The 25,899-nt window shown below is 39.7% G+C and overlaps 1 protein-coding gene across 9 annotated transcripts in view; it reads right to left on the bottom strand.

Annotated features, from left to right (window-relative positions):
* Positions 1 to 25,899, bottom strand: part of LOC6502309 (protein sprint) — a 96,972-nt gene that overhangs the window by 15,800 nt on the left and 55,273 nt on the right. For 5 of the 9 annotated variants that reach the window (XM_014904521.3, XM_044717163.1, XM_014904522.3 and 2 more), the window contains 2 exons: positions 14,839 to 15,181; positions 4,577 to 4,864 (listed from right to left, as the gene is read on the bottom strand). In XM_014904521.3, coding sequence (XP_014760007.1) covers positions 4,577 to 4,864; positions 14,839 to 15,181 — 631 coding nt within the window. Of the gene's footprint in view, positions 1 to 4,576; positions 4,865 to 14,838; positions 15,182 to 17,399; positions 18,141 to 25,899 lie in introns of all 9 variants that reach the window. The other 4 variants (XM_001966178.4, XM_044717161.1, XM_032453518.2 and 1 more) reach the window with 3 other exon arrangements.

The following is a 25,899-nucleotide window of genomic DNA, read 5'->3' as shown; positions in this document are numbered from 1 at the left end:
TCTAGAGATAGATAGAAAGAGAGGGTGCAATAAATTTAGAAAGAGACAGATAGCTGCCTACAGCAGACTCTAGAATTTGTCATTTGCATTTCATTGGCATTCATTTATGTGACTACAGCTGTCTTTTTTACAATTTTCATCAGAGAAAAGTGCAAATAGTTTTGAATTTTAATACTTTTCTAGTATTTAGTATCTTCCACTCTTAGTATTCAGTATTTTTTTGTTGGTAGCTGAAGAAGTCTTCGCTTGTTACCATTTTGGTCAGCTGCCTGGCCAGAATTTGCATAGAAAATTGAATTTCCTCGCCAGCCGAGTGCAACAATAGAAGTCTCTCGGCCACAACCCCCATTGTTCTGACTAAACCCCCCTTTACTCTACGCACCTGCTTCTGGCCTCGCTAAGCGGCTTTCCTTTTCCAGTTCAAGAATCGGCTTTTGTATGTGCGCCCTTGTATCTGCCCTTTCCAGAAATTACCATTTTTGCCGACATCCCCCTTAAGCCTTAAGCTGATTTCCCGTTATTTTCGAATATGGCGCCCAAACGTGGGGCCTTCCAGATCAGACCCGACCAGACCAGATGGGGGCCAGAGTTCATTTCAAGCCCGACGACAAAGTGCATTAAACTCATTTGCCAAACGGCTTTCAATTATAATTTTTGTTAATAATTCATTAGCACAATGTGTTGCCATCGTAGCCGAAAATGCAGTCAAAACTCATACTGCCTTCTGGTTGGTATCCTGGCAACTCTCCTGCCTCCAGGCATCCATCAGAGCCTCCCCATGTGCGACAACAGCGTAGGATGGTGGTTTTTGAAAAATGAAAGCTGTCATAAAAGTTTTCACTCTGCTGAAAGTTGATGGATTTTATGGGCATATCATCATTGGAGGCTTTCAGTAACTGATGTTTGCATTAAAAATAAAGTTAATTAAAAGCTAAAATATTATTAATAGTTTGTAGATATGAAAAGTATCTGCTATTAATAGATTTTTGGGGAAAACTGATGGCAGATTAAAGCCATGTCGATATGCCCGTGTAAACACTTCAATAAATACCATATCCTGTGGCTCTCCCGCTGTTTCCTGTTCCCTCGGCTTGCCATGTGGTTGCTAATATCATTTCGGACACATCGAAAGCAAAAGGACTCACTGGACAGAGCGTCCTCTTTGGCAGCTGCCCATCCTGCGGCTGTCTGCATTCCCTTATCGCCTCATCAGCTGGCTAACTGACTGACTCTGTGCTGGCCTGTTGTTGATGGCCATTTTTCCCTACCACCTACCACTTGCCACTTGCAACCTGCCACCTGCCCCCACATCCTAGCCATAGAAAGGAGAGACCAATGTGCTTGGGTGATAAATAAAAACTGTCTGCGCCTATGTGGCCACTGTCTGTGTTTTATTTTTCTCTTTTTTTTTTTTTCTGTACAACGTCTGACTTTTTGCCATGTAAGCTGAGACCAAAAAAAAGGAATATATATCTCTATAAAGAGAGGATGAGGAGGGAATCATCCTTATAAAGGGTGACATTGAAACACATGCCGAACAACAAAAAGCTAAAGAGAAAATTCGAAAAGCCGCAACCGAAAAAATTCAATTTAACTGTGTTCCGCTTTGGAGGTCCTGTCGATGAGGACATTGCTGGGGCGCCAGCTTAACAAGTTCATTTCCATGAATTCATAAATCAAAATCAGCCAAAAAGCAACCAAAAAGCAAGGCGTCAATAAAGCATTTCACCAAAAAATAGTTCAAGAGCAAAAAAAGCAAAGAAAAACAAAGCATTTCAATTCGGTTTCAGTTCAAGGATCAATAGGATGTGTGTCCCAAATTGCCCAAAAAACTCTATTGAAATATTCAACAAAAGAAATCAAGGATTAAAACTGTCATAGAGATTTCAAATGTCAGAAAGGATATGGCATTTATTATTAAATATTAAATATTAAATAAAGTAGGAGAATAAAAGAGAGCAGTTTGGAAATTTGGGGAATTAAAGGATCTCTTAATGGCCAGGTGGCTGGGAAAAGTGCTAATGATCTTCCGGTTCCTGGCTCTCATCCAACAGAGGAACCAGCTGTTATCCTTTTGTTCCAACATCCACCTTTTTTCGTCCATCAAGCATCGACATTTGCTGCTAATTACATTCTGTGGTCGGCATAACAAATCCCACTTTGCCGAGGGGCGGGAGCAAATATGAACAAGGACATATCCAGGACATACCAGGAGGCAGGAGGAAATCAGAAACATACGCACATGCGACCCTATGATTGATGCGAGGGGGTGAGCTCAATAGCAACACAAAAAAAAAATAAAAATCAAGGAAGAAATGTAAAGCTCCCTCGGAAGTACTACGGTTCTGATGCGAGTAATTAAAATACCAGGCTGGCAATTGGAATGGATCGGTCCGTCGACCGGCCGGCCGGCCAGTTGTTGCAGCCACATGTTACGCCACAAAACGTTGCAACATGAGGGGGACCATAGCAGAACCATATTGATTGATTTTTAATTACAAACATTTACACATAAAGCGAGCGAAACGAGTTCAATTGTGTGAGGGGGGGAACCAACTTCGATTTCAATTAAATGCCAGTTCCTTTCTCCGCTTTTTTTTTTTTATTAAACGCATAAACAATGGCGTCGAGCGGTGTCCTGCATCCTTAATGGGGTTTTAAGGAGTCTTCTCTCGCATAGCATTTGCCGTTTAATTGAGGCACCAATGGCGCGTTACTGCCACTCCTGCTACTCCTGCCGCTGACGCATTCAATTAGCAAAAGGACGAAAAATTGTTAAGGATATGGAGGCGTATGGAGGAGAAGAAGAGGAAGAAGGTATCCTTGACAAAAGGAAGCAAGCACTCAGGCAGCAAGCAGCAAAGCAGCGAAATGCAAAAGTTGCCTCTAAACTTTCTGTCTTTCAGGGAATGTCTATGACACTGGCAGGATTTTTTTCAAAAGGGGGGGGTTTTAATTATATTTCTTAAAAGTATTTAAAATTTATGTTCTAAGGCTTTTAACTCTTTTTTAACAATTAAAATTAAGCAATTTAACAAGTTTAGAGGAGTAATAGTAAGTTTAAGGACTTCTTTTGGAGATAAAAGGACAAAAACAAGCGGATACTTATTTTAAAAAAATAAATAAAATAAAAATTATATATCTTATATACTAAAATTTCTTTCTGTGTAAAATAAAAGAGAAAAAGTAATGGGGAAAAAGAAGGTTGCATGTGGCACCCGGCTCGTTGCAATCAATGGGCCATTGTTATGAGGCGTTCGACAATTGAAAATTGCACAGCCGGCAGGGAATTGCAAAAATTTTCGCAAAAAAAATGGATAGAACTTGCTTAAAATATATATATTTTTATTTTTTAAACCATTAAGCATTTATTTTTTAGAGTTTTTGGTTCAAAGACCAAATGAATCAGAATCTGAGCCAGAGACTTTAATGAGTTTCCCCTCGAAGCGCCAGAGACGTGATAATTGCTGGCTCAGTCTCCTTAGTCTCCTTAGTCCTTAGTCCTTAGCCCCCTCTCTAAAGAACTATTGCCTTATTGAATCTGTACAATTTGTTGGACATTCCTGGCTCCTGGTCCTGTTCTCTTGGCCATTACCTGGTCCCTGGTCTTCCATCTCCCAGCTCCCAGCTCCCACTCCCATCGACTGCCCGTAATTTCAATTGTCTATGCAAAAAGGCTTTGAATCACAAAATGGTCAAGACTGGGCCTTGGTCGGACTGAAAGCCACTACACTGTGGGAAATTAGGTGGGTTTTGGGGGTTAAGATTCAGTTTAAGATTAGCGGACAAGCGGACAGACGGACAGGGCTTCCTCTCTTTCCTTTTCAAGAGCTTTAAGCTTTAAGAAGCTTTAAGAAGAGTCGGCTTTAAGTTTTCTCTTCTTAAAAGTACCGGGTATTGATATTACTATTATTATTTTATTAGTATTATTTGTATTTTATTTTATTATTATTTCTTTTTTTACCCAAATTTTCTTCAAGTGCCTTGGTCCAGCCTCTGCTCCAGCTCCTGGACATTTTTTTCCCCGACTTGGCTTTTGTCTCTTGTCGCCATTTGTGTCCTGGCGCTCGTTCCTCATCCCTGAACACCTTGGCCGCCCCTGTCCATGTCCTCCCATATCCTTGTTCTGTTGGTGGCTTTTGTCTGCCATTTGCTGCTCCAGCAAGATAAATTTCAATGAATTTGCAAACGCAGCAGAGTCCTGTTTCTAGTCCTGGTCCTGCTCCTGCCCATGGTCCTGGCTACATTTCTTTGTTTATCTTTATACATTTACAATTAAAAGGGCTTGGCATTGTCCTGTCCTGTCGTAATATTAATGAATCTACCCCCCAATCTAGCCAGGATGCCGGCAGGATACGCAGGACATGGCTGGCCACTGGTCGTTAATTGATTGCAATTTGTATATGTAAATGGGCCACCTCCCCACCTCTCTGTTGTCATTGTGGTGGCATGTGTGTTTGCTGATTTATCCCCACACCGCTCCCCTCCCTCCCTCCTCCTCCTGTCACCCCGAATTATCTCTCATTAAGCTAAATCAATAAATTAATAATTATCACTAAAGGGACAAAACACTCACCCCCTCCTCCTTGCCCTGGAGCAGATGGACGGCTCCGGAACGCTGCAATCCCGGCAGGAACCACATCGGATGGGTTAGGAGCAGTCGCTCCACCAGTCCCAGATCGCAGGGCGGTGAGTTGTCACTGGAGTTGTCCCGACTGCTTTCGTCCTCGCCGCCCTCGTCCTCCGCCTCCACAGGATCCTCGTCCAAACATGCACCACCGGCATGTTCATCTCCATCCTCGCTGGATGTCTCGCCTTCGGCCAGGATGCCGCCCTCGGAACTGGACACCAAAGATGTGCGTGACTACAAAGAGATAAAGAGAGATAGATTAAAAAAAAGAGCTTTTAAGAAACAAGTTTAAATAAGTTTAAACTTGTTAGAATTGGAACTAAAAACTAGTATCAGAATCCCACTTTCAAACACCAAATAGCCCTTAACTTGGCCAAGTTACACCGCCCAGGAACTCCAAGCACTTGACACATTGCCGGCGGCTCTTTTTTTGGGTCTCTGAGTGCGATTCCGTGTCTAAAAATCTTTTCAGCCTTGGTAGGCAGGAGCTCCACTTTAAGGCTGCCCCAAGGCCTACTCAGAAATTTTCCTAAAAAACAAAAAAAAAAAAAAACAGTTACAAAAATGGAACAAAAAAGCTCTCCGGCAGACGGCGCTCGAGTTGTAGGCGTTTTTAATTGAAAATTGCCAAGGGCTTTGAAGTTTATTTTTTTTCGTAGCATACTTTTCAGCATCAAAAAGTGCAGGCAGAAATGAAGCCAAAGGGGGTGGGGGTTGGACACAAGTACACACACACACACACACAAGTGTCACCCTCTTGCCGAGAAATTGATGCCAAGGCTTCGGCTTCGGCTTTGGCTTCAACTGCTTATGGAAATGCAAATTATTTGAAAATAAATAAGAGATGGCAGTCTCAGATAGGCAGGCATTAGATAGGGGGTAGTGGTTGGGGGCACGTAGGGGGTGTGACATTTAATATTTTGTTATATTTCCACTCGGCAATACCCTGGGGACACTAATCAAGGGATAAACGCTTCGGGAATATGCTTTTTTAAGATTATAACTCTTAAAAATAATAGTGTTTTTGGGTAATAGTTGGTTTTTAGCGAGTTCAGACGTGTTTCAACATGAAAAACAAGCTTAAACTGGAAGAAACTCTACAAAAAACAGGTTCCAACATGAAAAATCTACAAAGAACTTGTTTCCATATGAAGAAACTCTAAAAAAACCGAGTTTAAACTTAAAAATCTACAAGAATAATGATTAAACATGTTCAAACATTAAAAATCTACAAAAAAAACATGTCCAAACATTAAGAATCTCTACAAAAAACAGTTTCAAACTTGTTTAATCTTAAAAAATCACAAGAAACATGCATAAGAATGTTCAAACATGAAAAGTCTACAAAGAGAATGTTTCAAAATGAAGAAACTCTACAAAAAACAGGTTCCAACTTATTTGAAATCGAAAAACCTTCAAGAAACATGTTTAAACATGTTCCAACTTGAAAAATCTCCCAAAAAAAGTCCCCCCATTTAAATAATTACAAACCCCTCCTAACAACTCTTTGTTTGTTAAAATTCCTCACTTTTTTTTGATCCACGAACTTAATTAAAACATTTCTAATAAGATTCCAAAAAACTCGAAAACTCTGTTTGGCTTAAATTATTGAAAATTCCATAGAGTTGCCCCAGCTACAGCCCGGGGCACATTTAATTTAAAATGTTTGGTTTTCAGAGCGCGCCACCCCCTCTTCATTAGAGGAAGGTCATTGAGGCGTGTCGTTTTTTTTTTTTTTTGGGCTCTCGGATAAGAGTCGAGTGGTTTCCACTTCAGAAGGACATTTTCCAACCACTTCTTCTCCTCGTCACCACTAACAACGTTATGGATCCGTGTTACCTTTTTATGTAATTCTGCTATTTTTTTTACATTGGAAAGCAAAGAAAAAAAGGGGTAGCACTGGTACTAATTGAGTTATTTCTGGCTCGGCGTTAAATTAGGTTGCCAGGTATACCTTTTTTTTATTTATTTTTTTTTGTTTAAACATTCCAATGCTGGTATTTTAATTTTTGATGTCATTTATTAAACGGGTTGGGGCGTGAAATAAAGATCAAATTTCGAATGTCCTTTTTTTTCCAGCTCCCTTTGAGGCATTAATCATACGCCGAGTTGACAATGGCAGCCGGAAATGAAAACGAGAAGACAGAAGGCAAAAAAACAAAAAAAAAAACAAAAAGAAAAGTAAGATCTCAAGACAAAAAACGCAATGAAATGGAAATGCAAAATGTTCGCCTGTTTATTTGCCAACCATTTAAGGACTAAGGACTAAGGATGGTGGGAGAGATGGAAAAAAAAAAATGGAAAAGCAGCCCCATCAGACACATGATGATGATGGCAAGCACAGGACTCTCGCAGGACAACGAAAGGGAAAAAAAGGAGAGAGAAAAGCGCCGCAAAAAAAGGGAAAATTGCGCAAATCCCTTGAAGAAATGTTTGAAATTTTTCAAAAGCTCACAGCGGGCCCCCCTCCGAGTGAAAATGTTGCGAAATTATGCTTAAATCAAAAATCACAGCAGCGGCAAAAAGAAATGCTCACTGCAGGCTACCAAAAAAGGAGAGGCGGAAAGGACCAACAAGAGGCGTGGCTCAGGACTCAGGACTCAGGACAACCCTTGTTGTTGTTGGGATTCTGTGCATATTTTATACCCTGCATTAGGTCTTAAGTATTGCTTATTACACGAGCTGGCTGCGGTCCCTTTTTTTTATATTTTTTTTATTTTCTGCATTTTTTTTTTTATTCACTGTCTCTGGGTCTGGAAACTATTTGAAAGTTGGGTTCTCGAGTGCCATGGGGGGGTCCCCATTCACTAGAGCAGGGGGGAAGGGGCTAATGTCTCACCATTTTCAGGGGAATTTAGAAACCCAATAAAAGTCATTTCAGCGGTCACTGTTTTAATGAGAGAGTCGCGTCTGTTGATGGCTGTTGAAGTCTTTGAGGTTAAGGTCTTTAAAGGGGGGTTTTCACTATATTCTTGGGTTTTTATTATAGTTTATGAGTAGAAAATGCAATCTAAGAAAATCCATCTCTAAGATATCATATTTAAGATAAATAAGATAAGATAAACATATTTAAACCTGAAAAAAACCTACAAAAATCCATCCCTAAGATATCTTAGCTTCAAAAAGCATCTATTTCTATCTAATAAAAAAAATTAAAGATATTGGATTCCCCGAAAAGAAGCCCTCATCTATATCCTTCCCCCCTCTCCACCGCTATTCCCTCACTAATATGATACTTATTAAGTTAGCTGAGAAAACTTCCCCCTGTTTTTTTTTTTATTTTTTTGGCCATATTATAGCCATCTCTGGCCAGATCCCACTCACTCATTTGTTTACAGATTTGCCAAAACACACATAAAAAAACACACACACAGGGGCAGACAAGGACATGCAAGGATATCTAATAGCTTTATGTTGGGATAAGGCTGGATTCTATTTTTTTTTTTTTTTTTTTTGCAGGGTGCATGCCAGGCAGCAGCCACCCCCCGAATGAAATAAAAACCAGGAATCGACTTCTGAGTAGCCCGGCTGCATTTTTGAGTGGAGCTATACCACCCCCCACTCCCCCTTTGGAGGGTGGGTCAGGCTGGAAATCTAAGCCGAGGGTTGGAAGCCAATGCTATGGTTTCACCCCCTCAGATGCCACTTTGTCTATACACTTGCATTAAATATTCAGGAGGCTGTTGCTTAGACTTTAAAGAATTTAAGTTTAAGGGGGGTTTAAAGGGGGTTTTAACTAAAAAACATGTTTAAATATTTATGTTAAAAAAATAAATAAAAAATATATATATTTTATAAGATTTTTAAGTTAATCATTAAAAACTATTCTTAAAATTGATTTCTCATATAATTGAAGTATTTTTATCATAATTATTTTCATATTTTTTTAAAATTCTATTATCTTAGCCTTTTGTCCAAACTTTTTTAAAAAAATATAGAAAGTACTAAATAAGTACTAGTATTTAATACCCTCTACTCTTCACGATTTCTCCACGTGTAAACCAACTCGTGTTTATTTCTCATATGAGTGGGCTCTGTTTGATTTTGGCTTCCTAAGGATCTCGTTATGTTGGGTAAACAGTCGCGACTTTAAATTTGAAGCCTGGCCTTCTAAGAGTCCTCCGAGTCCTGTAAGTCCTGTTCTTCGTGTATCTGACAATGCAACAATGGCCAGCCAAGACTTTACGAACTTGGCCGTAACACTTTCACGGTCATGGTTGTCTTGTCCTGCCGCCTTCCCAGTTACCAAGCGGAAGCAGACAGAGACACCGAGTCCTTCGGAGGATGTGGGGGTTTGGAGGTTAGAGGTTTTATTTGCAGCCAGAAGACCAACCAGAAGCCAGACTAAGACGACAGACGAAGAAAGTATTTTCAGCTTCCGTTCTGGCAGCTGTTGAAAATGAAAATCATTCGCAGGCAGAAGCCTCTAGCCTCAAACTCATTTCCACATACAGACTGTAGTGACTACCCACCTTACTTATTCTGTAAAATATTGGCAAACAATTGTCTGACTCTGGCTCTGACTCTGGCTCTGGTGTCTCTATCTATCTGGCCAATATTGGTGGAGAAATACTTTTGGCCCCAAAAATTCGAAAGGCAATATAAAAATTCCCAGCCATTTGACAAAATGCTTCTTATTTCTCTTTTCTAAAAAAAAAAAAAAGAAAAACTATCGTTTAATAAATTACAGGAAACAGAGTTGAGGAAACAAGATGGCAGTCGAGAAAGGAAAGGGGCACACTATTTATTGGACACAGCCTGAAAGCAGGCAATGAAATTTTTTCAAAGGCGACAAATGAAAGAGGAACCCGAAAAATTGCGGTAGCTTTGTCTTATATTATATTTGTTTAAAAAAAATACTAGATTTTAGAGGGAAATAATACTAAAGAGTGGTTAGGAACTAGAGATCTTAATAGATTTACTTTTCTAACAAAAATATTTTAAAAAAAATATCAAAAATAATTGCAAAATTATTACTATGTTATTAACTTTTGTCTGAAAACAATCAAGATAATGCCTCTCATATACTATGTGTGTGGGGGTGTCCTGAAAATCCTCGCATAAAATCCTTCTCTTATCGGAAAGCAGATTCCCGCAGCGTGAAATTAATTTCATAAAAATGATCTGGTGTGGGAGAGTTGGCCATTGTTCTGGTTATAAAGCTGATTACGGCATCTCTGGCCAGCCCACTGTGCACAGTGGGGTGGTATATTGTCCATCAACTCACACCCAAAAAAAAAATAATAGATATAAAAATAAAAATTGCTCTTTCAACTAATAGTTTGACAAAAAGGTGAGGAGCGATAAGCTGCCGTGCACGTGACTACCTTTTCGTCCTGTGGCTATCTCTCTCTCTCTATCGTTTGTCTCTCTCTAAAGGATACACATGAGAGCAAATTGCACTCGAGACTGAATTATTGCCTGACGCAGCACAGGAGCAACTTGCAACTAGCAACAAAAACCTGCAAAGGACATGGATACCAGGATGCCAGGATACCAAAAAAAAAAGAAGAGACGAGAGAGGGGGGGAGGGGAGAGGTGGTTTGGGGCATGCCAGCATCCGTGCAAATAAAAGATAAATAGCAGCCACGTAAAATGTTGTTGAATGTTTTAAAAAACCATAAAAACCACAGAGAATTACATTTAATGGCAGCAACAGCAGCGGGATGCCCCCAAAAATAGAGGGGCAGAGAGGGAGTGGGGTAGTGGTTGGACCGCAGTGGCAACAGCAGACATTGCAACAAAAGCAGCAGCAGCTAGACATCACGAGTGAGTGTGCGTGACACACGTGCGTGAGTGATACGTGGATGAGAGGTCCCTAGTCCCGCATTTAGTTTTCCTTTGGGCATAAAAGGACACTCGAAAAAAAAAATATATAAAAATATATACATAAAAGATAAAGATATAAGAAACTATTATTTTAAATAAATTAATTATTTAACCACTTAAATTAACACTTTTTAGAAACTATTTTTAAAAGAAAGTCTTAAAAAATGTATTTTGAAAAGGAATCTAGGATTTTATTGATGTTTTGGGCTCAAAAAATACTACAAAAGATTGAAGAGGAGAAATAAAATCTCCAAAAAGCACATTTGGTTTCGAACTTTAATGCTAGAATTCTCAACCAGTTTAGGCCTGGCTCAAAGGCAACTACTTGAATATATTTGAACCCCTTTATTGTTTTTTGTGTAATTTTAGAAATAAACCAGCCGCTGTTTGAGTTTTTTGGGCTAATTGAGGCGTCATGTTGTCGATTTGTTTGCCGACCAACCATCCAGCCATCCATCCATCCATCTAGCCAGTCATCCTGCCAGCCATCCTGTGAGCCTGAAATCCATCCATCTATATGCCGCACTATGAATGCATAATTAACAAAGTCCGGGAATACGGCAACGTTGCACATTCTGATGCAAAAAGCGAGGGAAAATGGGAAACCGGAACACGCCGACTGCATAATTAAGAAGTGAAAATTGCCAACAGTGCTTAAAAAGGATAAGGCCATAAGGATATGTCCGAAAATGGCAAATGCAATAAACATTCAGCTCAAGTAATAAGCCAGAACATAAAATATGCCATTAAATGGCCGATGGTCGAAGACGTCCGGCGAGTCCGAGTGTCCTGGCGAGAAGGAAACAGGACACTTGCTGAGAACTGAGAGCTGGTAGCCCGAGAGCTGTCAAAAAGTCAAAGCCATTAGGCACACACCAGAGAAGATGTGCTGCTGCCAGCCAGTTGGGAGCTAAAATCCATAGAAACCAGAGATTCCGGCAAGGACGAAAAAGGGGAATGTCCTTTACACTTTTGAGGCAACTGAGGCAAATGAACAACGAAATTTAAGTCCACACACTTCATTAGATTGAAAAAGATGAAAAAGTTAAGAGGGGGGAGAGGAGAGGAGAGCGAGACCGACCGCAGGACATGCACAGGACATGCTGAAGAGTCGCCCCATTGCCTTTGACAGGACACCACAGCGAGCCTGATTGCTGCGGTCGTCGTCCATTGCATGCCGCATGTTGCATGTAGCATGTAGTCCTGGCCAGGACCTTTCCACCGCTCCACCTGACAATATCGGCAAACATCTCTCCTTCTCGCCTCGACGAGCAAAAAACCAAAACAATAAAAGGACGAGAGGGTCCTTGGCTAAGTTCCAGCCTTATTGCTTCAAATTTGTTTGTCACAAAAAGGATAATAGTTTCTAAACTATAAGATACCTGGTACTCTTTATTATACCCTATACCCTATACCCTAGATACCCTATACTCTATTTATTTCATTTATCCTTAGAGATATTTTAATATTTCGCAAACTCTGGCATTTATCTCAATAGCCATAAAATATAATATTAAATTTATTAAAAAGTTAAACCTCTCCGAGAGAAACCCCCAAAAAATAAATCAAAATAAAGTACAAAACCAAACTACCCCAAAAAAAATTCTAACCAGGATCTAAGGCATCCAATGAAAACAGGCAAAAAAAAACAAGAAAAACAAGAAAATCCTGGTAAAGAATATGTAGGACGACGAAAGGACTAACGGGACGTTTTAAGCCGCTGACAAAGCCGCACTAATACCGTTGCAATTAGCAGGACGTGTGCACCTGTGCAAACAGCTGCCACCGTTGAAAGGATCAAGGGGTGTGGTTGTGTGCGTCCTGCCGCCACAGGACGATGTCCACTCGACACAGAGGGAGATTAGAGAGCCCCAAAGTGGTTTATGGTTAGAAGGAGGCACAGGGCCAGGACATCCAGCCAGGACCAGCCAGGATAAAGCATAATGAAAGTAATAAAGTCCACAGTTCCAGAGGCTCAAAAGTGGAACTCGAACTCAGACTCCTCGAGTCCCTTTTTAGATCGCCGACTGGCGATAAAATCCTTGTGCCCGCCAGACATGGGAACAGGACCTCTGGCTTTGTACATTTATTTATTTATTTCTGTTCGTTTTTTTTTTTTAAGGTGTATGTACCGGAAAATATTGGCCAGGAGACAAACACTTTCCACCGGAGCAGACACTTTTATCGCCATCGTTGATGTCCTTTGGCAGGATGCATCCTGTTGCTGTTGTTAGTGCTCTTGTTTTTATTGAATATTCATAAATGGCCAAAAAAGGACTAGCAGGACTAGCAGTACTGGGCCTCAGCTGTTTTGGGCCTGGTCTGTCTGGGCAATAGAATCAATATTTTATGACCAGCTTCTGGTCAGAAAGGAAGATGCTGCCAGACCACAAGTGGTGGGGGTCCTTAAGGGGGTTTTATGCTTCAAACACTTGACTAAAATGGGATATAGTTTAAGGATAAAAGAGATATCATTATGTGGAATAAAATAATATTTTAGAAGAGTGTTTAATGGAGTTGCAAGAAGTTATACTCTTGTTTGTTAAGATATTCTTATTTTAGTTTGATTTTTGTTGAAAATCTATAAGATATATATCTCCGATTTGATTTTCTGAAACATATATTATTTGTCTAACTTAGAGGAGTATTTGAGCCAAATTTGAACTTGATACTCTCAGAAATGTGGACACTAGCTGGCCTAGAAGGTATTTCGCGGACACGCGGACAAGCGGACAAGCTTATAAGGCCTTTTAAGGTAATCCTTTTGACCTCCTGGTGCTAACTCTCCTTAATTTCCAATCCTATGTAGTGGTTTTTGTTTATTTATAGCCCTACCATCTACGTAATAACATTTTAGAAAGTGTTTCGCGGACACACGGACAAGCGGACAAGCTTGAATAGTCTTTCAAGGCCATCCTATACCATTTCTCTCAGTGCTCTGAAGTCGACCCCGGCAAGTGCAATGTGGAAGTGCAGCGGACACACACAAATTAGAATGTGAAACACATGTCTGAGATGTTGGGACCACCGCCCCCAGCTCACGGCCTGAAAGCCATCCTGGATTCAATTGCCTTTGCTTTGAAGAGAAAACCATTCAAAATGAAATTGTTGGGCAAACGAACGAATGAATGGAAATGGATGGAAATTATGAAGCAATTAGAACGCATGACTGGCTTAGGGGTATTTTGAAAATCTCGTTTCTCTTCTCCAATTGACGAGATGCGGCGGCGGCATAGCAACGCATATCAAATTAACTAACAAATTGACTTGCCAAACTCTTTTTTTTGCTTTTCGAAACGAAAGGAAATTACAAGCCATTTGGCCAGGAGGACCTGGGCCAGGACTACCTCCACGAAAAAGGATTCAGAGTTATTAATGAAGAAATGCCAGAGAAAATCCCCCCATCACTCGGGGCCGGCACGCACGAACAGCTCACAATAATGAGGAAAATGCATGGGGAAACGGTGGAAATGGAGGACGTGTATTGTAATTTTTATTTTCGATGCTCACTTTATGAACCCGAGAGAACATTATCATTATGATTAGGATGGCAGGACTCTCTGTCAGGCACTTCCTTTCCTTGCAACACGTAGCAAATTATGAATGAAGCCGAAGGAATCCATTGGCAGTGAAAGAAAAAGAGGCTGCCATCTACTGGTAATTGGCACTTAGCTGGGGTAGCTGCCACATGTGGCAGTAGAGGGTTATGGAGGCGACAAATGTCACAGGAGTGTGCCTCCAAGGAGTTGCAAGTTGGATGGAGTTCGGGATTTCGGGTATGAAATTACTTCTTGGGGTTTTGGATTTCGGGGGTAAGTTTCTCATTAAATTGGGTTACCTTTCTCGATAATCAGTACTTTGCATTTTAAATTGCTTTTATTTATAAATAAGGAATACAAGACAGGATCAAAGGGGATAGAAAGTAAGTCTTAAAGGGGTTAGCTATAGGGTTAGTTGTGAGTTTGAAGGTTAAAATTTAAACTAAGCGGACAGGGTTTTTCAAAAAAATATATCTTTAACTATCTAAGAATTATTAAAAACTTGGAAGGAAATATAAAAAGCATAGAATAAATATTAATTTTCAAGAAAAACAATCTTGAAAGCCTTTAAAATAAACAAAATAGTTAGACGGACAAGTTATTTTTAGTAAAAATATCATTTTTTTTTGTGAAATTTATACAAAATATATAGAAATCCTGGTAGCTATTCAAGTTAGTGAAATAATATAATAAAATCTATAAAGTAGAAGCCTCAAAAGCAAGAAACTCCCAAACCATTAACTCCCATGGTTCCCAACCCAATTTCTCTCCATAAACTATATATTATATAAAATTATTAGAATCCTTGAATCCTATAAATTATTTTCAAAGAAAACTAACCTGACTAAGCTCATCCCGGGACCGGCGCGAGGAGCACTTAGGCAATAGTGCCTCCATATCGTCCTCGAAGGCGCCGCCATGGGCCATGTCCACCACATCGTCCGTGTCCGGATCGAGGCTGCTGCTCCGGCGGCTGTCACCGTTTTGGTTTTGATCCTGAATCAAGTTCTGGCTATTGTTGTTGTTATTATTATTATTGTTGTTGTTGTTGTTGAGATTGGCCTGTGGCTGAGATTTCTGTTGGTTCTGTCCGTTGTTGTTGTTGTTGTTTGTGGCTTCCACGGAGGACGAGGCCTCAAAGGACGAGGTCGTGGCTCCCACAGAACTCAGTGGCTCGCTAGTCCTGTAAGAAAAATACGATATTTATTATTATTATATATTTTAGAATATTTTTTTAAAATTATTTATCATCATATCTTAGTCCTTAATCTCTAAAGCCTTAAAGTCCTTGGTCCTGGCACCATTTGTCAGCGGTTTTTGGCACTCGCCCCTCAGTCAGCTGTCAAAAGGGTAATTTGCGACATATTTTGGTTCGCCGCCTGCTTTTTCCTTTTTTTTTTCTTTTTAGGCCAAAATGACGCCTCAAAGCGGCCAATTTTACGCCATTTTAACAATATTTCTACGACAGGACACCAATGTTATTAATGAATGGCAGAAAAAAAGGAAAAAAAAAATGGAAGGGCGAAGGAAAATAAAGTGCCAGACGGATGTCCCGGCATGTTCTTCCTTCCAAGGACATCCCACTCCCACTCCCACTCCCATCATGATGGATCGAAGGAGCGGAAAAGGCGGAAAAAAAGTTCATAAACAAGAAGGAAAGTGGTGGGAAAGAGCATGCCATATGACAAGTTTGCCAAACACTCTGACATAATCATGTCAAATTAACACAAAACAAACAGGACACATTTCAGGACATTCCAGGACTAGGCTCTAGGCTGGAGAATAAAAACATTCTGGCGGGAGGCCGTGGAATTTATGAGGATTTGTTGAACAAACAAGGCGATAAAGCGTCAAAACTGACAGGATAAGGATGGCAAGTGGCAGGACTCGTATGCTAATGCCTGGCACCCACTCGTGGCAATTAAGATTAAGTGGCGGGACGAGTAGGGGGAGTCCTGGAAGTCCCTATCGAAGGTCAATTGGTGGCCAGAGGATCGATAGTTGCTATTTATTGTTGTTTGAAAGGACATCTTCTAGTCCTTTAGTCCTTAAGACTTCTCTTTCATCTGTAGGCTTTTAAGGAAAATTGCCAGCGCTCTTAACTCAATTATTGGTTGGAACAAAATTTGAAAAGTTCCTTCCGGAAGTTTCCTTTCTTTTTAGTCCTTTTTTCCAACTTTTTTTTTGTCTCCCAAAAGCAATCACTGTTGGCCCGAAAATTGTCAAAAGTTTTGGCCTCAAACTGCCACTCTCTTGGCCATGAATACTTGGCCAAAAAAAAAAAGGAGGAAAATCTAAATCAAAGTGTGTGTGGAAAATAAAACAAAAGGCACAGGATATGCGGGTTGGGATTGAATTGGATTCAAGTTGAAGTTGTCCTGGTCAGGGTCCTGGTGACAGGATGCAGGAGGCAGGATGCAGGACGAAGGGAGTGATGGTGTATATGCAAATTAGTTGTGACAGCTTTCAGAAAGTTCAACACACATAGTTGTCGATGGTAGCCTGGAGGAAGTGCTTCCGTCCTCATCATTTGACGGCTGACACATGGAGCCACAGGATGGGCCCAAGAGTTCAAAGTTCACAAGAGCACTGAGAGAAAATAAGAGGTAGTAGGGATAGATTCTAGAAAGGCATTGAAACACTCTTAACTTCAAGACGATAGACACTTTTTAGTACTATCGGAACGGTGGAAATGAAACGATTAAAAAGAAAACACATCACTAATTGAGATGGGTATGTTTCAAAGAAAAACTTAACTTAAACTTAAAATTATATTATATTTAACTTAAAAACTAATAACTCTTAGTTTAAATTAAAAAAGTAATTAAGAAATGAAATATATTTCAGTGAACTGCAACAGCAGGCAGTGGAGGAAGGACTGAGGTCCTGGGCAAGGAGCTTAACCCTCCATGTCTATGCCCCAAAGGCAATCCAACCAGAGCCAGAGCCACGCCGTTTTTGATATGGTAATGTGGCAATGGCAGTGCGTGTGTGGCATGCCCCATTATTAGATTTTTAGCCAGTCGTCTGAGCTGCAACTCAGAGGTGGGGTCTGCTAGGAGCACCAGGAGTGCTATAAAGGAGTAATACTAATTAAGTTGTGTATTATGCATGTGCCCTCCTCCTCCTCCTCCTCCAGCTCCTCGGAGATGCCTGCGGCATTCCAGCACTCGACTGGATTCGAGCAGCCCGTTGACATCGTTTAGTCGAACAAAGAACGCATCCTGGCAAGTGTCCTGGCAAGTGTTTGTGTGGTTGGAAGGAAACCTGAAGGATCTCATCGACTTGAAGTGGCGGTGGATACCGCAGACTAGGTCAGAGGAGGACCATCATTGATTGGAAAAGGAAGTCCTTCGGCCCTCCCAGGATGCTGGAAAAAGTGGTAGAGTGGTTGAGCTTACCTCGCCTTGACATGACCCTTGAACTGAGCCACCTCGGCATACCGCCGACCCAGTGGCACCTCCTGGGGACTCAGCAGAGAGTCGCAAAGTGTCCCTACTGGCTGGGATTCTCCAACCGGCAGACTCATCCCCTTGACCAGGCGGGCGGCCGACTCCTCGCCAGCTGTCCGGTTGGCGAAGTTCCGCAGCTGCTCCCGCAGCGAATAGTCCGCGGAACTGGAGCAAGAGGTGGACTCCGAGGCGGTGGAGGAGCCGGAAGAGTGGCATCTCGGCGAGGGCGACGGCGACGGCGAGTGGTGGTCCTGTCCGGCATTGCCGTTCTGCAGGTCCTGGTAGGCGGCATGGGCGTCCTCAGAACCGCTACTGCTGCTCGAAGAGCTAGATCCCGATCCTGATCCCGATCCCGAGCCAGATCCCGACTGATTACTCTGACTGGTGGTGTTGGAGACACAACTGTCCATGCTGGCGATGGAGTTCCGGTTGCCGTTGTCCCTCTTCATGGCCTCGCCGAGGTCCTTCGTCTCCAGGATGTCGTCGTCCACCTGCTGGGGCACAATGATCAAGGATGTTCGCTTCCGCAGAGTGTCGTCCTTGGCGTTCATGTTCTGTTTGAGGGTTTTGTCCGACTTGGTGGTGTAGACGATGACCTCGCCGCCGCCCTTGGCGGTGGTGGTGGTGGTGGCATCCTGGCAGGATGATCCAGCCGCAGCTGTTTCGTGCGACATCCTGCTGGGAAGGATGCTGGGTCAGATTAGATTCTTTAGGGAAATAAAAAATTGAACTGCTACCAACACGAACAGAGAGACAGGCACAGACATGTTCGAAACATGTGACCATTGCTTTTATTGATTCTGACATTTAATACCTCTGGTCACACTCCCCATATCGCATATCGCACTTCGTGGCACTTAAAAGCATGAATTTTAATTCGAAACAGCCACGTTGTGGCTTTCAAAATGTTATTACCAATAAAAAATAAACGGCCAAGACGCGGGGGCGAACCAGATACGGGTAGTATCTGTATCTGTAACTTGGTATTCAAATATGGTAAAAATAAAAGGCGGCAACACCTGTCTGTCTCAGATACTCGGTTCGAATGTCACTTCTTGAGGGTCGATTGGTTTTAGAAAAAAAATAAATAAAAAAAATGCAAAACGGAAGTTGAGGATTTATTTTCTTTACAAAAATGGTAGATATTTTAAGTATATACCATACTTTATGAGAAAAAAATACTCCCCTAACTGAGAGTATTTATAATTCTGTGGTTTTTCGAAACTTTTTAGAACAATTCCGGTGCTGAGACCACAACCACAAGTCCTATCCAGAGTATCCATTTCATTTTGTTGAAAAAAATATTATTATGCATTTCTGGCAACAAGAAAATCTCTCTCTCATTTTTTTGGAAATTAGAATACCTGCTTCTGTAAACATTCTGTTCAGTTTTTTGATTTTTTTCCCTCCTGGGCGATGGGCAATTAGAAACATTTGTGTTCTTGGCTTTGTTTTGACATCAAAAGAAATGGAATGGAAGCCCCGGCCAAAAGTAATAATACTAATAACAATAATAAACCATAAAAGAACACCAAACTGGCTTCTATTTTTTGCTTTTCGTTGTGGTTGACTGAGTTCTAAATTTATTTATTATTTTTTTTATTTTTATTTATTTTTTTTGTTCTGTTCAGACCTCCAACTGTGGGGCTGTGGAGTGTGTATATGGTGGCCGGGTTATTCGCAAAATAAGTACACAAAAGTGCAATGATTCCTAAACATTTTTGCAATTTATTTTTTTAATTTTTTTATTTTAATTATTTTGTTGTTTTTTAATATTTTTATTTTATTACATCCATCATCTATCATTCATTTATCATTTTTTCGATGAAATAAGTCATAAGCTTCACTATCTAGCCCTACAAGGCGCTCTCCGATTGTCCGCGTGTCCGTTAATGAGAGTTTTAAGCTATAACTCCGTCAATTTTCAAGCTTTTGACTTAAAACTTGGGATACAAACTACTTGTATAGACATCTCCCACACAAGTGAGAACTAACAAAATCAGAGAACTATAACAGTGTAGAACCCCCTTTTATGGCCCCTTGTAGACATGCCAATAACATCAATAATTTCTCCCATGATTTCCAGCCATTTTTCTCGCCAATTTCCAGCCATAAACTATAAGTATTCCCCATTTGAATGCCAAGTGCTATGGAATATAGTTGGAATCGATGTTTCGACTGGCACCGTTTCCCTTGGCTGCACCTTCTCTTCCTATTTTTCCCCCCTGACAGACACTCTTCGATACTTTCACGATTTCGCTGCCTTTAGTCGTGCTCTGGTTGGGGCTCTGATCTGATGGATCAACAACACCACTACTGGCACTATTAGACACTACTAGACACTACTACGTGTATCATCAGCGGTGAACAAACAACAAGGTGGAATGAAATGTAATATATAACCAAAAGGCATTGCCGCATTTCGCAATTATCTGAATCTGAATCACTTGACGAGCGGCGACAACAAATGTAATTCCATTTTTTTTTGTTTTATTTTTTCAAAACAATTACAACAAATTACAATTCTAATAGAGAGACAATCGCGTTTCGTGTTCGACATATTTGAGGCTTTTGTTCAAAATCGAAATGATAGCACACAAAGTGTCTTTGTTTCTCAAAGTTATTCCATACATTTATGATTTGTGATTTCTGAATCTGGATTTCTGATTCATTCTTGGCTGGTCTCAGAATTCCTTCTTTAATAAATTTCCATAAATTGTCTTTGAATCTCAATTGGTTTTCTGGTTTTCTGGCTTTCTGAGTTTCAATCGGAGAATGGGTATCATTTGAAAACATTGCCATTCCATAAGAAACTTTATTTTCTTTTCTGTTCTGCTGTTCTGTTTATTATGCAAAGTGCGAAACGCAATTGTCAACAAATTGTCAGCCAAACTTGGGCTAGTTGAGCAGTTGAGCGTTCTCAGAAATAATAAAGTCGAGGAGCTCCAAGCTGTGTGCCTTTTTTGAGTTCCAAACACCAAGATAGTGTTTGATTTCAAGGCCAAGAGCAGTTGAGGCTCTTATTTCCTTTATTTTTTTGATAAAAAGTGGATCTAAGAGAGAAATCCTTTTATTCAAAGATGTACTCATAGCTCTTTCTGAATAACATCTCATAAGTATCCACGGCCCAATGAATCAAAACATAACTCTGCCTTTTATGGCTCCACTCCCACTAAGTGCATCTTTCATCCCAGAAACAATTAAAATCATTCCATAAATATGATTCATGAATGAGTGAGTGAGTGAGTGTATGAATGAGTGAATAATGAATAAGTGTGCTGACTTTTCTAATGTTTTTTGTTCTTTTCGGGAAAACTGGAATGCAATAAACTGTGAGCTCTCCAGCCAGAATAATTTTTTTTTTTTAATATTTACACATTTCTGGCTTTCTGTGAGTTTAGTAATTTTTCAATTTTTTTTTCCCCGCGATATGTGTGGTTTTTTTTTTGGGGGAAGTGGTTGTGGAGGATGAGGAGGATGGCGAGGGCGAAGCTCTCTGGTGTCTGGTGGTTGCTTTTTGTCCGACTTGTTACTACAAATTATCGGCGGTACGCTGCTTGGCACGTGCACGACGTGTTCCAGTCTCGAAAGGGGCTTCTCTGGCATCCCCCTAAAGGGCCTCTGGGTCTCGGTCTCTCCACCCTTGTGCCGGGCTTAGTGTAATTGATTTCGCATTGCAATGAATGCGTTTGCTGCGTGCCATCCAGCCACCCATCCAGCCTCAACCTTTTCAGCTTCTATTTGATTTTTTGATTTTTCGGCAATGTTCTGGCTTTTGATTTCTCCTGATTTCATGAGGATTTTTACTTTTTATTGATTGCTGGTTGATTTCTAGGGGGTTTTAGGTTGGTTTTCATATACTTTCCTATAGAAATGAAGTAGAAACTCTTTGGGACACTTTCGGTGAAGCTTGCGAAGCGCCATTTTGATTTTTCGGCAATGTTCTGGTTTTCGATTTCTCCAGATTTTCATTTTTAATCGAATTCTTGCTAATTTCTGGCAGTTTTTGGAGGGTTTTCTTAGACTTTTCTTTAGAAATTACCTACAAACTCTTTAGAACTCTTTTGGTGAAAGCTATTTTGATATTTGGGAAATGTTCTGGTTTTAGAAATCTTCATAAACCTCCCAGATTATCATTTTCAATCAAATTCTTGTTGATTTCTGAAGGTTTTTAAAGGGGTTTTCATATTCAAACCTCTAGAGAATAATTACATATCCCGGAACAACCTTTTAAATATGTTCTTTCGGTGACAACATTAGCCAAAATGATTTCAACAGCATTTGTTTGGTCATTGAGGTTCACCCAGGCCTGTCCCCTGCCACTGCCCCTGCCACTGCCCCTGCCACTGCCACTGCCACTTCCACTTCCCCTTCTATTTGTTTCTTTTTCTCGACTTAACTGAGCTCAAGGCCTTAGCCGCAACTTCCACCCACCAGCGCTATCCGGGCAACAACACCCACGCCGTGTCCCCCAAAAATGCTTTAGTTTCTTATGATTTAATTTTTTTTTTTCTATCGCTTGGAATGCCAGACGTTGTGGCGTTTCGGAAACTCAAGAATCGAAAAACTATAGCAGTGCTATCTAATACATATGTACATATGTGTGAGGCCTGCGACACGAAGTCTATAAATTATGTAAATGTAAGATTCGTTTATTTTGATATTTTCACTCCCCCGGTCGGTCGGTCATTTGTGTGTTTGGAAATATTTTATTTTTTTTGTAAATTAAATTTTAGGTTTCTGAGGGACTTTTTTTTATGAATTTTTAATTTGTTTGCTGGGCGAATGGTTGAATGAAAATTTCACACTTTTGCCCAAGAGCAGCAATTTGTGTGATTTGTGAACTAAAAACGAAATCGAAAAAAAAAAAGAGTTCATGCCGTTGTGGCAATCCGCTCTACTGAACATCTGTGAGATACTTTTTTTTTGGTGGGGAAGACTTAAGAGGGGAAGAAGGGGGTCTATAATGTTCAACAACATCAATGAAATTTCATTGGTTTCGACTTAAGGTGCATATATCATAGAGAAAAAAAATCAAATAAACTGCAGGTTTGAAACTCTAGTGGAATGTATCTATCAGATAGCATGGTGCGGGTGTGTGGGTTGACTATTTTTCCCAGTCAGGTTGCTCATAGATCTCTCATTTATCTGTGAGATACTTTACTTTTTGGTGGTCAGGTTTAAGCCCCAAATCAGTGACTAATGGCTTGCCTCACGCAGGCAACTTACACAATTTGTATCTATCGGATACTAAGATACGGATAGAGCTGCCGCGATAGAGATACAAAGAGTTTGGGGATCGGTGAAAGGCGCCCACAAAGGCGTTGAAATATTTATGATGCCAGCCACACAAAAATTGCATTTTTTTTTCGATGTTACTGTTGCTCTACACTCCACACTCCACACTCTGTTGCAGTATATCTTACGGTATGCTGTTGCAAAAGTTGACCGTACAAAATGCATACAACAACAAAAACAACAAGAAAACTAATATGAAAGTGCAACAGAAGCAAAAGGAGACACAAAAAATAAAAAAAAAAACAAAAAAACAAAAAAAAAACCTGCTCAGCAACTTTTACGCTGCGCCCTCGTGGATCGCAAGTGTGGATGCCATTCCAGGGCAGTGTATCTGTGAGATACTACAACAAACGGTACTCCACAGCACAAAAAAAAAACTGCAGAATTTACAACAAAAATGAAAATAAATAAAAAACAAAATAAAAGCAAAAAAAAAAAGCACATAATGAAAGCAGAGAAGCAAAGTTGCTGGCCGTCCATCGGGGAAATTAACATGTTGCCGAGTAAACGGGTCGAACTTTGTTTTATTTTCCCCACTTTGGGGGCCCAACAGCAACAACAAGCACTACCAAGAACCGACGTCACTCAATTTAAATCACATTCAAAGAAATAAAAGGAAAATAAATAAATAAGATCATAGATAAACTATAAGAAAAATAGGTTTTCAAATAAAAATCATCACAGATACGGTCGGCTTTTATGCTAGAACCAGTTAGGAATTGTAGCGACCAAAAATAAAAAACAATTTTTAACAAAAAAAAACAAAGTCAGTTCCTTCAATAAAAAGAAACTAAAATAAAACCTCTAAAGTCTTGCATAGATCCTTGTACCTCCTTTTGCTAGAACCAGTTAGGAATTCTAAGTCAAAAAAAGAGGAAAAAAGTTAAGAAAAGGTCACTCTATTACACAACTCAAGCCTCACAATCGAGCCAATTTATGAAATTTATGAAATAATATATAAATTAATGAAAAACACAATAAACTTTTAGCAAATTATTGATAATCGCTCGGAATGACCGAAAAAAGCATGCTTTTTAGGCGAAAATTTCAACGCACGAATGCGAAATGCGGAACTTTGTAGTCACGTCTGGTCTCTGATTCAGTGAATCCCAAAAGAGATCGGATCGATGAATGGGCTCTTAGGAAGGCAAGTATTTGGCAATCGAAGACGAAGCTTCTCCCCCTCCATATACCTTGATTTATGACGACACAAATTGACACTTTCGCGTTTGCTTTTCTTCATTTTTTTTAAGCTTTTTTGTGGCTTCTGATTTGCATACGAACGAGATCTATTTACATACGAAACTACAAACGACAAATGAAATGGGGAAGCTAATTAGCATAAATGTCGGACGATCGGGGATTCATTGATCTTTTATCTAGCTATCGAGAGTTCTTTAAATAGTCCATCCATAGTCTCAATCTCTATTTGTATCTTTATTTTGATTTTATTTTCTCTCTGGGTCAAGACATTGGATGCCGTTACTATCTACTGCAAGAGTATCTAGTGGATCCACTCTATAGGCATTTATAAAAATAATATTTCTTTTTTTTAAATATTATTTTATTTTTGTTTCTGTTTGCTTAAGTGTTTTACAACGAATTAAGTTGATATTTTTGTTGTTGATTTAACGCCTTGGACAGCAGAGCATAAAAAAGTCAATCCAAATAAAAAAAACAAGACTCTCAGATACAGATACATGTCAGATACATGTACTGGGAGCTAGGGCTAGAGAGCTAGAGATACGCTCCACTCGTAATACTCATAAATAAAACACGATCCACTGCCCGATGTTGCAATAATTATCAAACTCGAACTTTTTTTTCTCGAAACTGTAAGAGTTCATCATAAATAGCTGACAAAACAAGTGCCTCCCAGTGGCGGGGGCTTATGGGGTACTCTCATCAAGCTTTAAAGAGCGAAGCCCCCTTGGGGTGTCGTTGGGTCACTCTTAAATTGCTTGGAAAAATTAAAAAAAAAAAATAATAATAAAATAATAAAGGGGGCTTCACTGGGTGATTAATAAAAAAAAAAAGATGAAAAGTGATGAGCATTTTCTATAAGAACCCTGCACACGCTGGACTGTGATTTCAACATCTATTGTAAAAATAAAATAAACATAAAATAAAAATTAAATAAGAACTCAAAATTAATAATATAATAATATTTTCTAGGAGTTCCCCGTCTTTTCATTTATTTTAATTTATTTTTTTTAAGATATATGACAAAAAAATAAATAAAAAAAAAAATAGCTACAATTTTATTATTAAATAAATATTTTTAAGAAGTGCTCAGGAGGAGACATATAATTGCCCAATACAGGCAAGGTTATTAAAAAATTAAATAAAAATCAGAAAAATGTTTCAAGTTAGTAGTATTTTCTAGAGGTTTACATCTTTTAAAAGTCAAAAAAAAAAATACATATAATTAATATAAGAAGGAAGCTGCTCCAGAACCAGAGGAGAGGAGTCACCAAGAGTGCCATAGCAAAAAAAAAATAATAAAAAAAGTGAAAAATAAAATCAGAAAAGAAGAAACAGGAAAAGAATTGGATCCTTCAAGTTCAGTTCCAGACAGAGGCCGTCGATTCTGCAGAGAAGGCGATACAGAAATCCCAACTCATCTCAGGCTGACGCTAGCAAAAGATGGATCTCCCATCGCAGCGTTGGAAAATATATTAAAAAAATTAAAATAATTAAATCAAAGAAGGAAATAAGGTTTCACAATAAACTGGAACTGCTCCTGCTAACTGCCAAGTTTATTATTTAAATAAAATAATTAAAATAAAAATAAAATAAAGCAGAAAAAAAGAATATTTTTTGGACCAACTCGGGTGTTGGTCCGGAGACGAATGACTCTAGCCCCCACGGTACTTCCTTTATGTAGAAGAGTCTAGGGATACAACTGAAAAAAATACCAGAGACAAAAGCTTAACGCTTCAGGGCTGCTAATTGGTCACACTATTGCAGATTGGTCGCACTTTCTGCGAAGCTTTAAGATATTGGAAGCCATTTTGAGAATTGTAAAGATTTTAGAAGAATTATTCGTTACTTTTGTTACAAATTATAAGAAATATGTGAAAATGTGAAAATTATGAACTTTGGTCACACTTTTTTCAAAGATTTTTAAAAAATGGCCAGCAATTTTGAG

Source organism: Drosophila ananassae, chromosome XL (genome assembly GCF_017639315.1).
Source record: "Drosophila ananassae strain 14024-0371.13 chromosome XL, ASM1763931v2, whole genome shotgun sequence".
Taxonomy (NCBI): Eukaryota; Metazoa; Arthropoda; class Insecta; order Diptera; family Drosophilidae; genus Drosophila; species Drosophila ananassae.
Note: the sequence above shows the minus strand (reverse complement) of the source record. Positions and strands in the feature narration are given on the sequence as shown.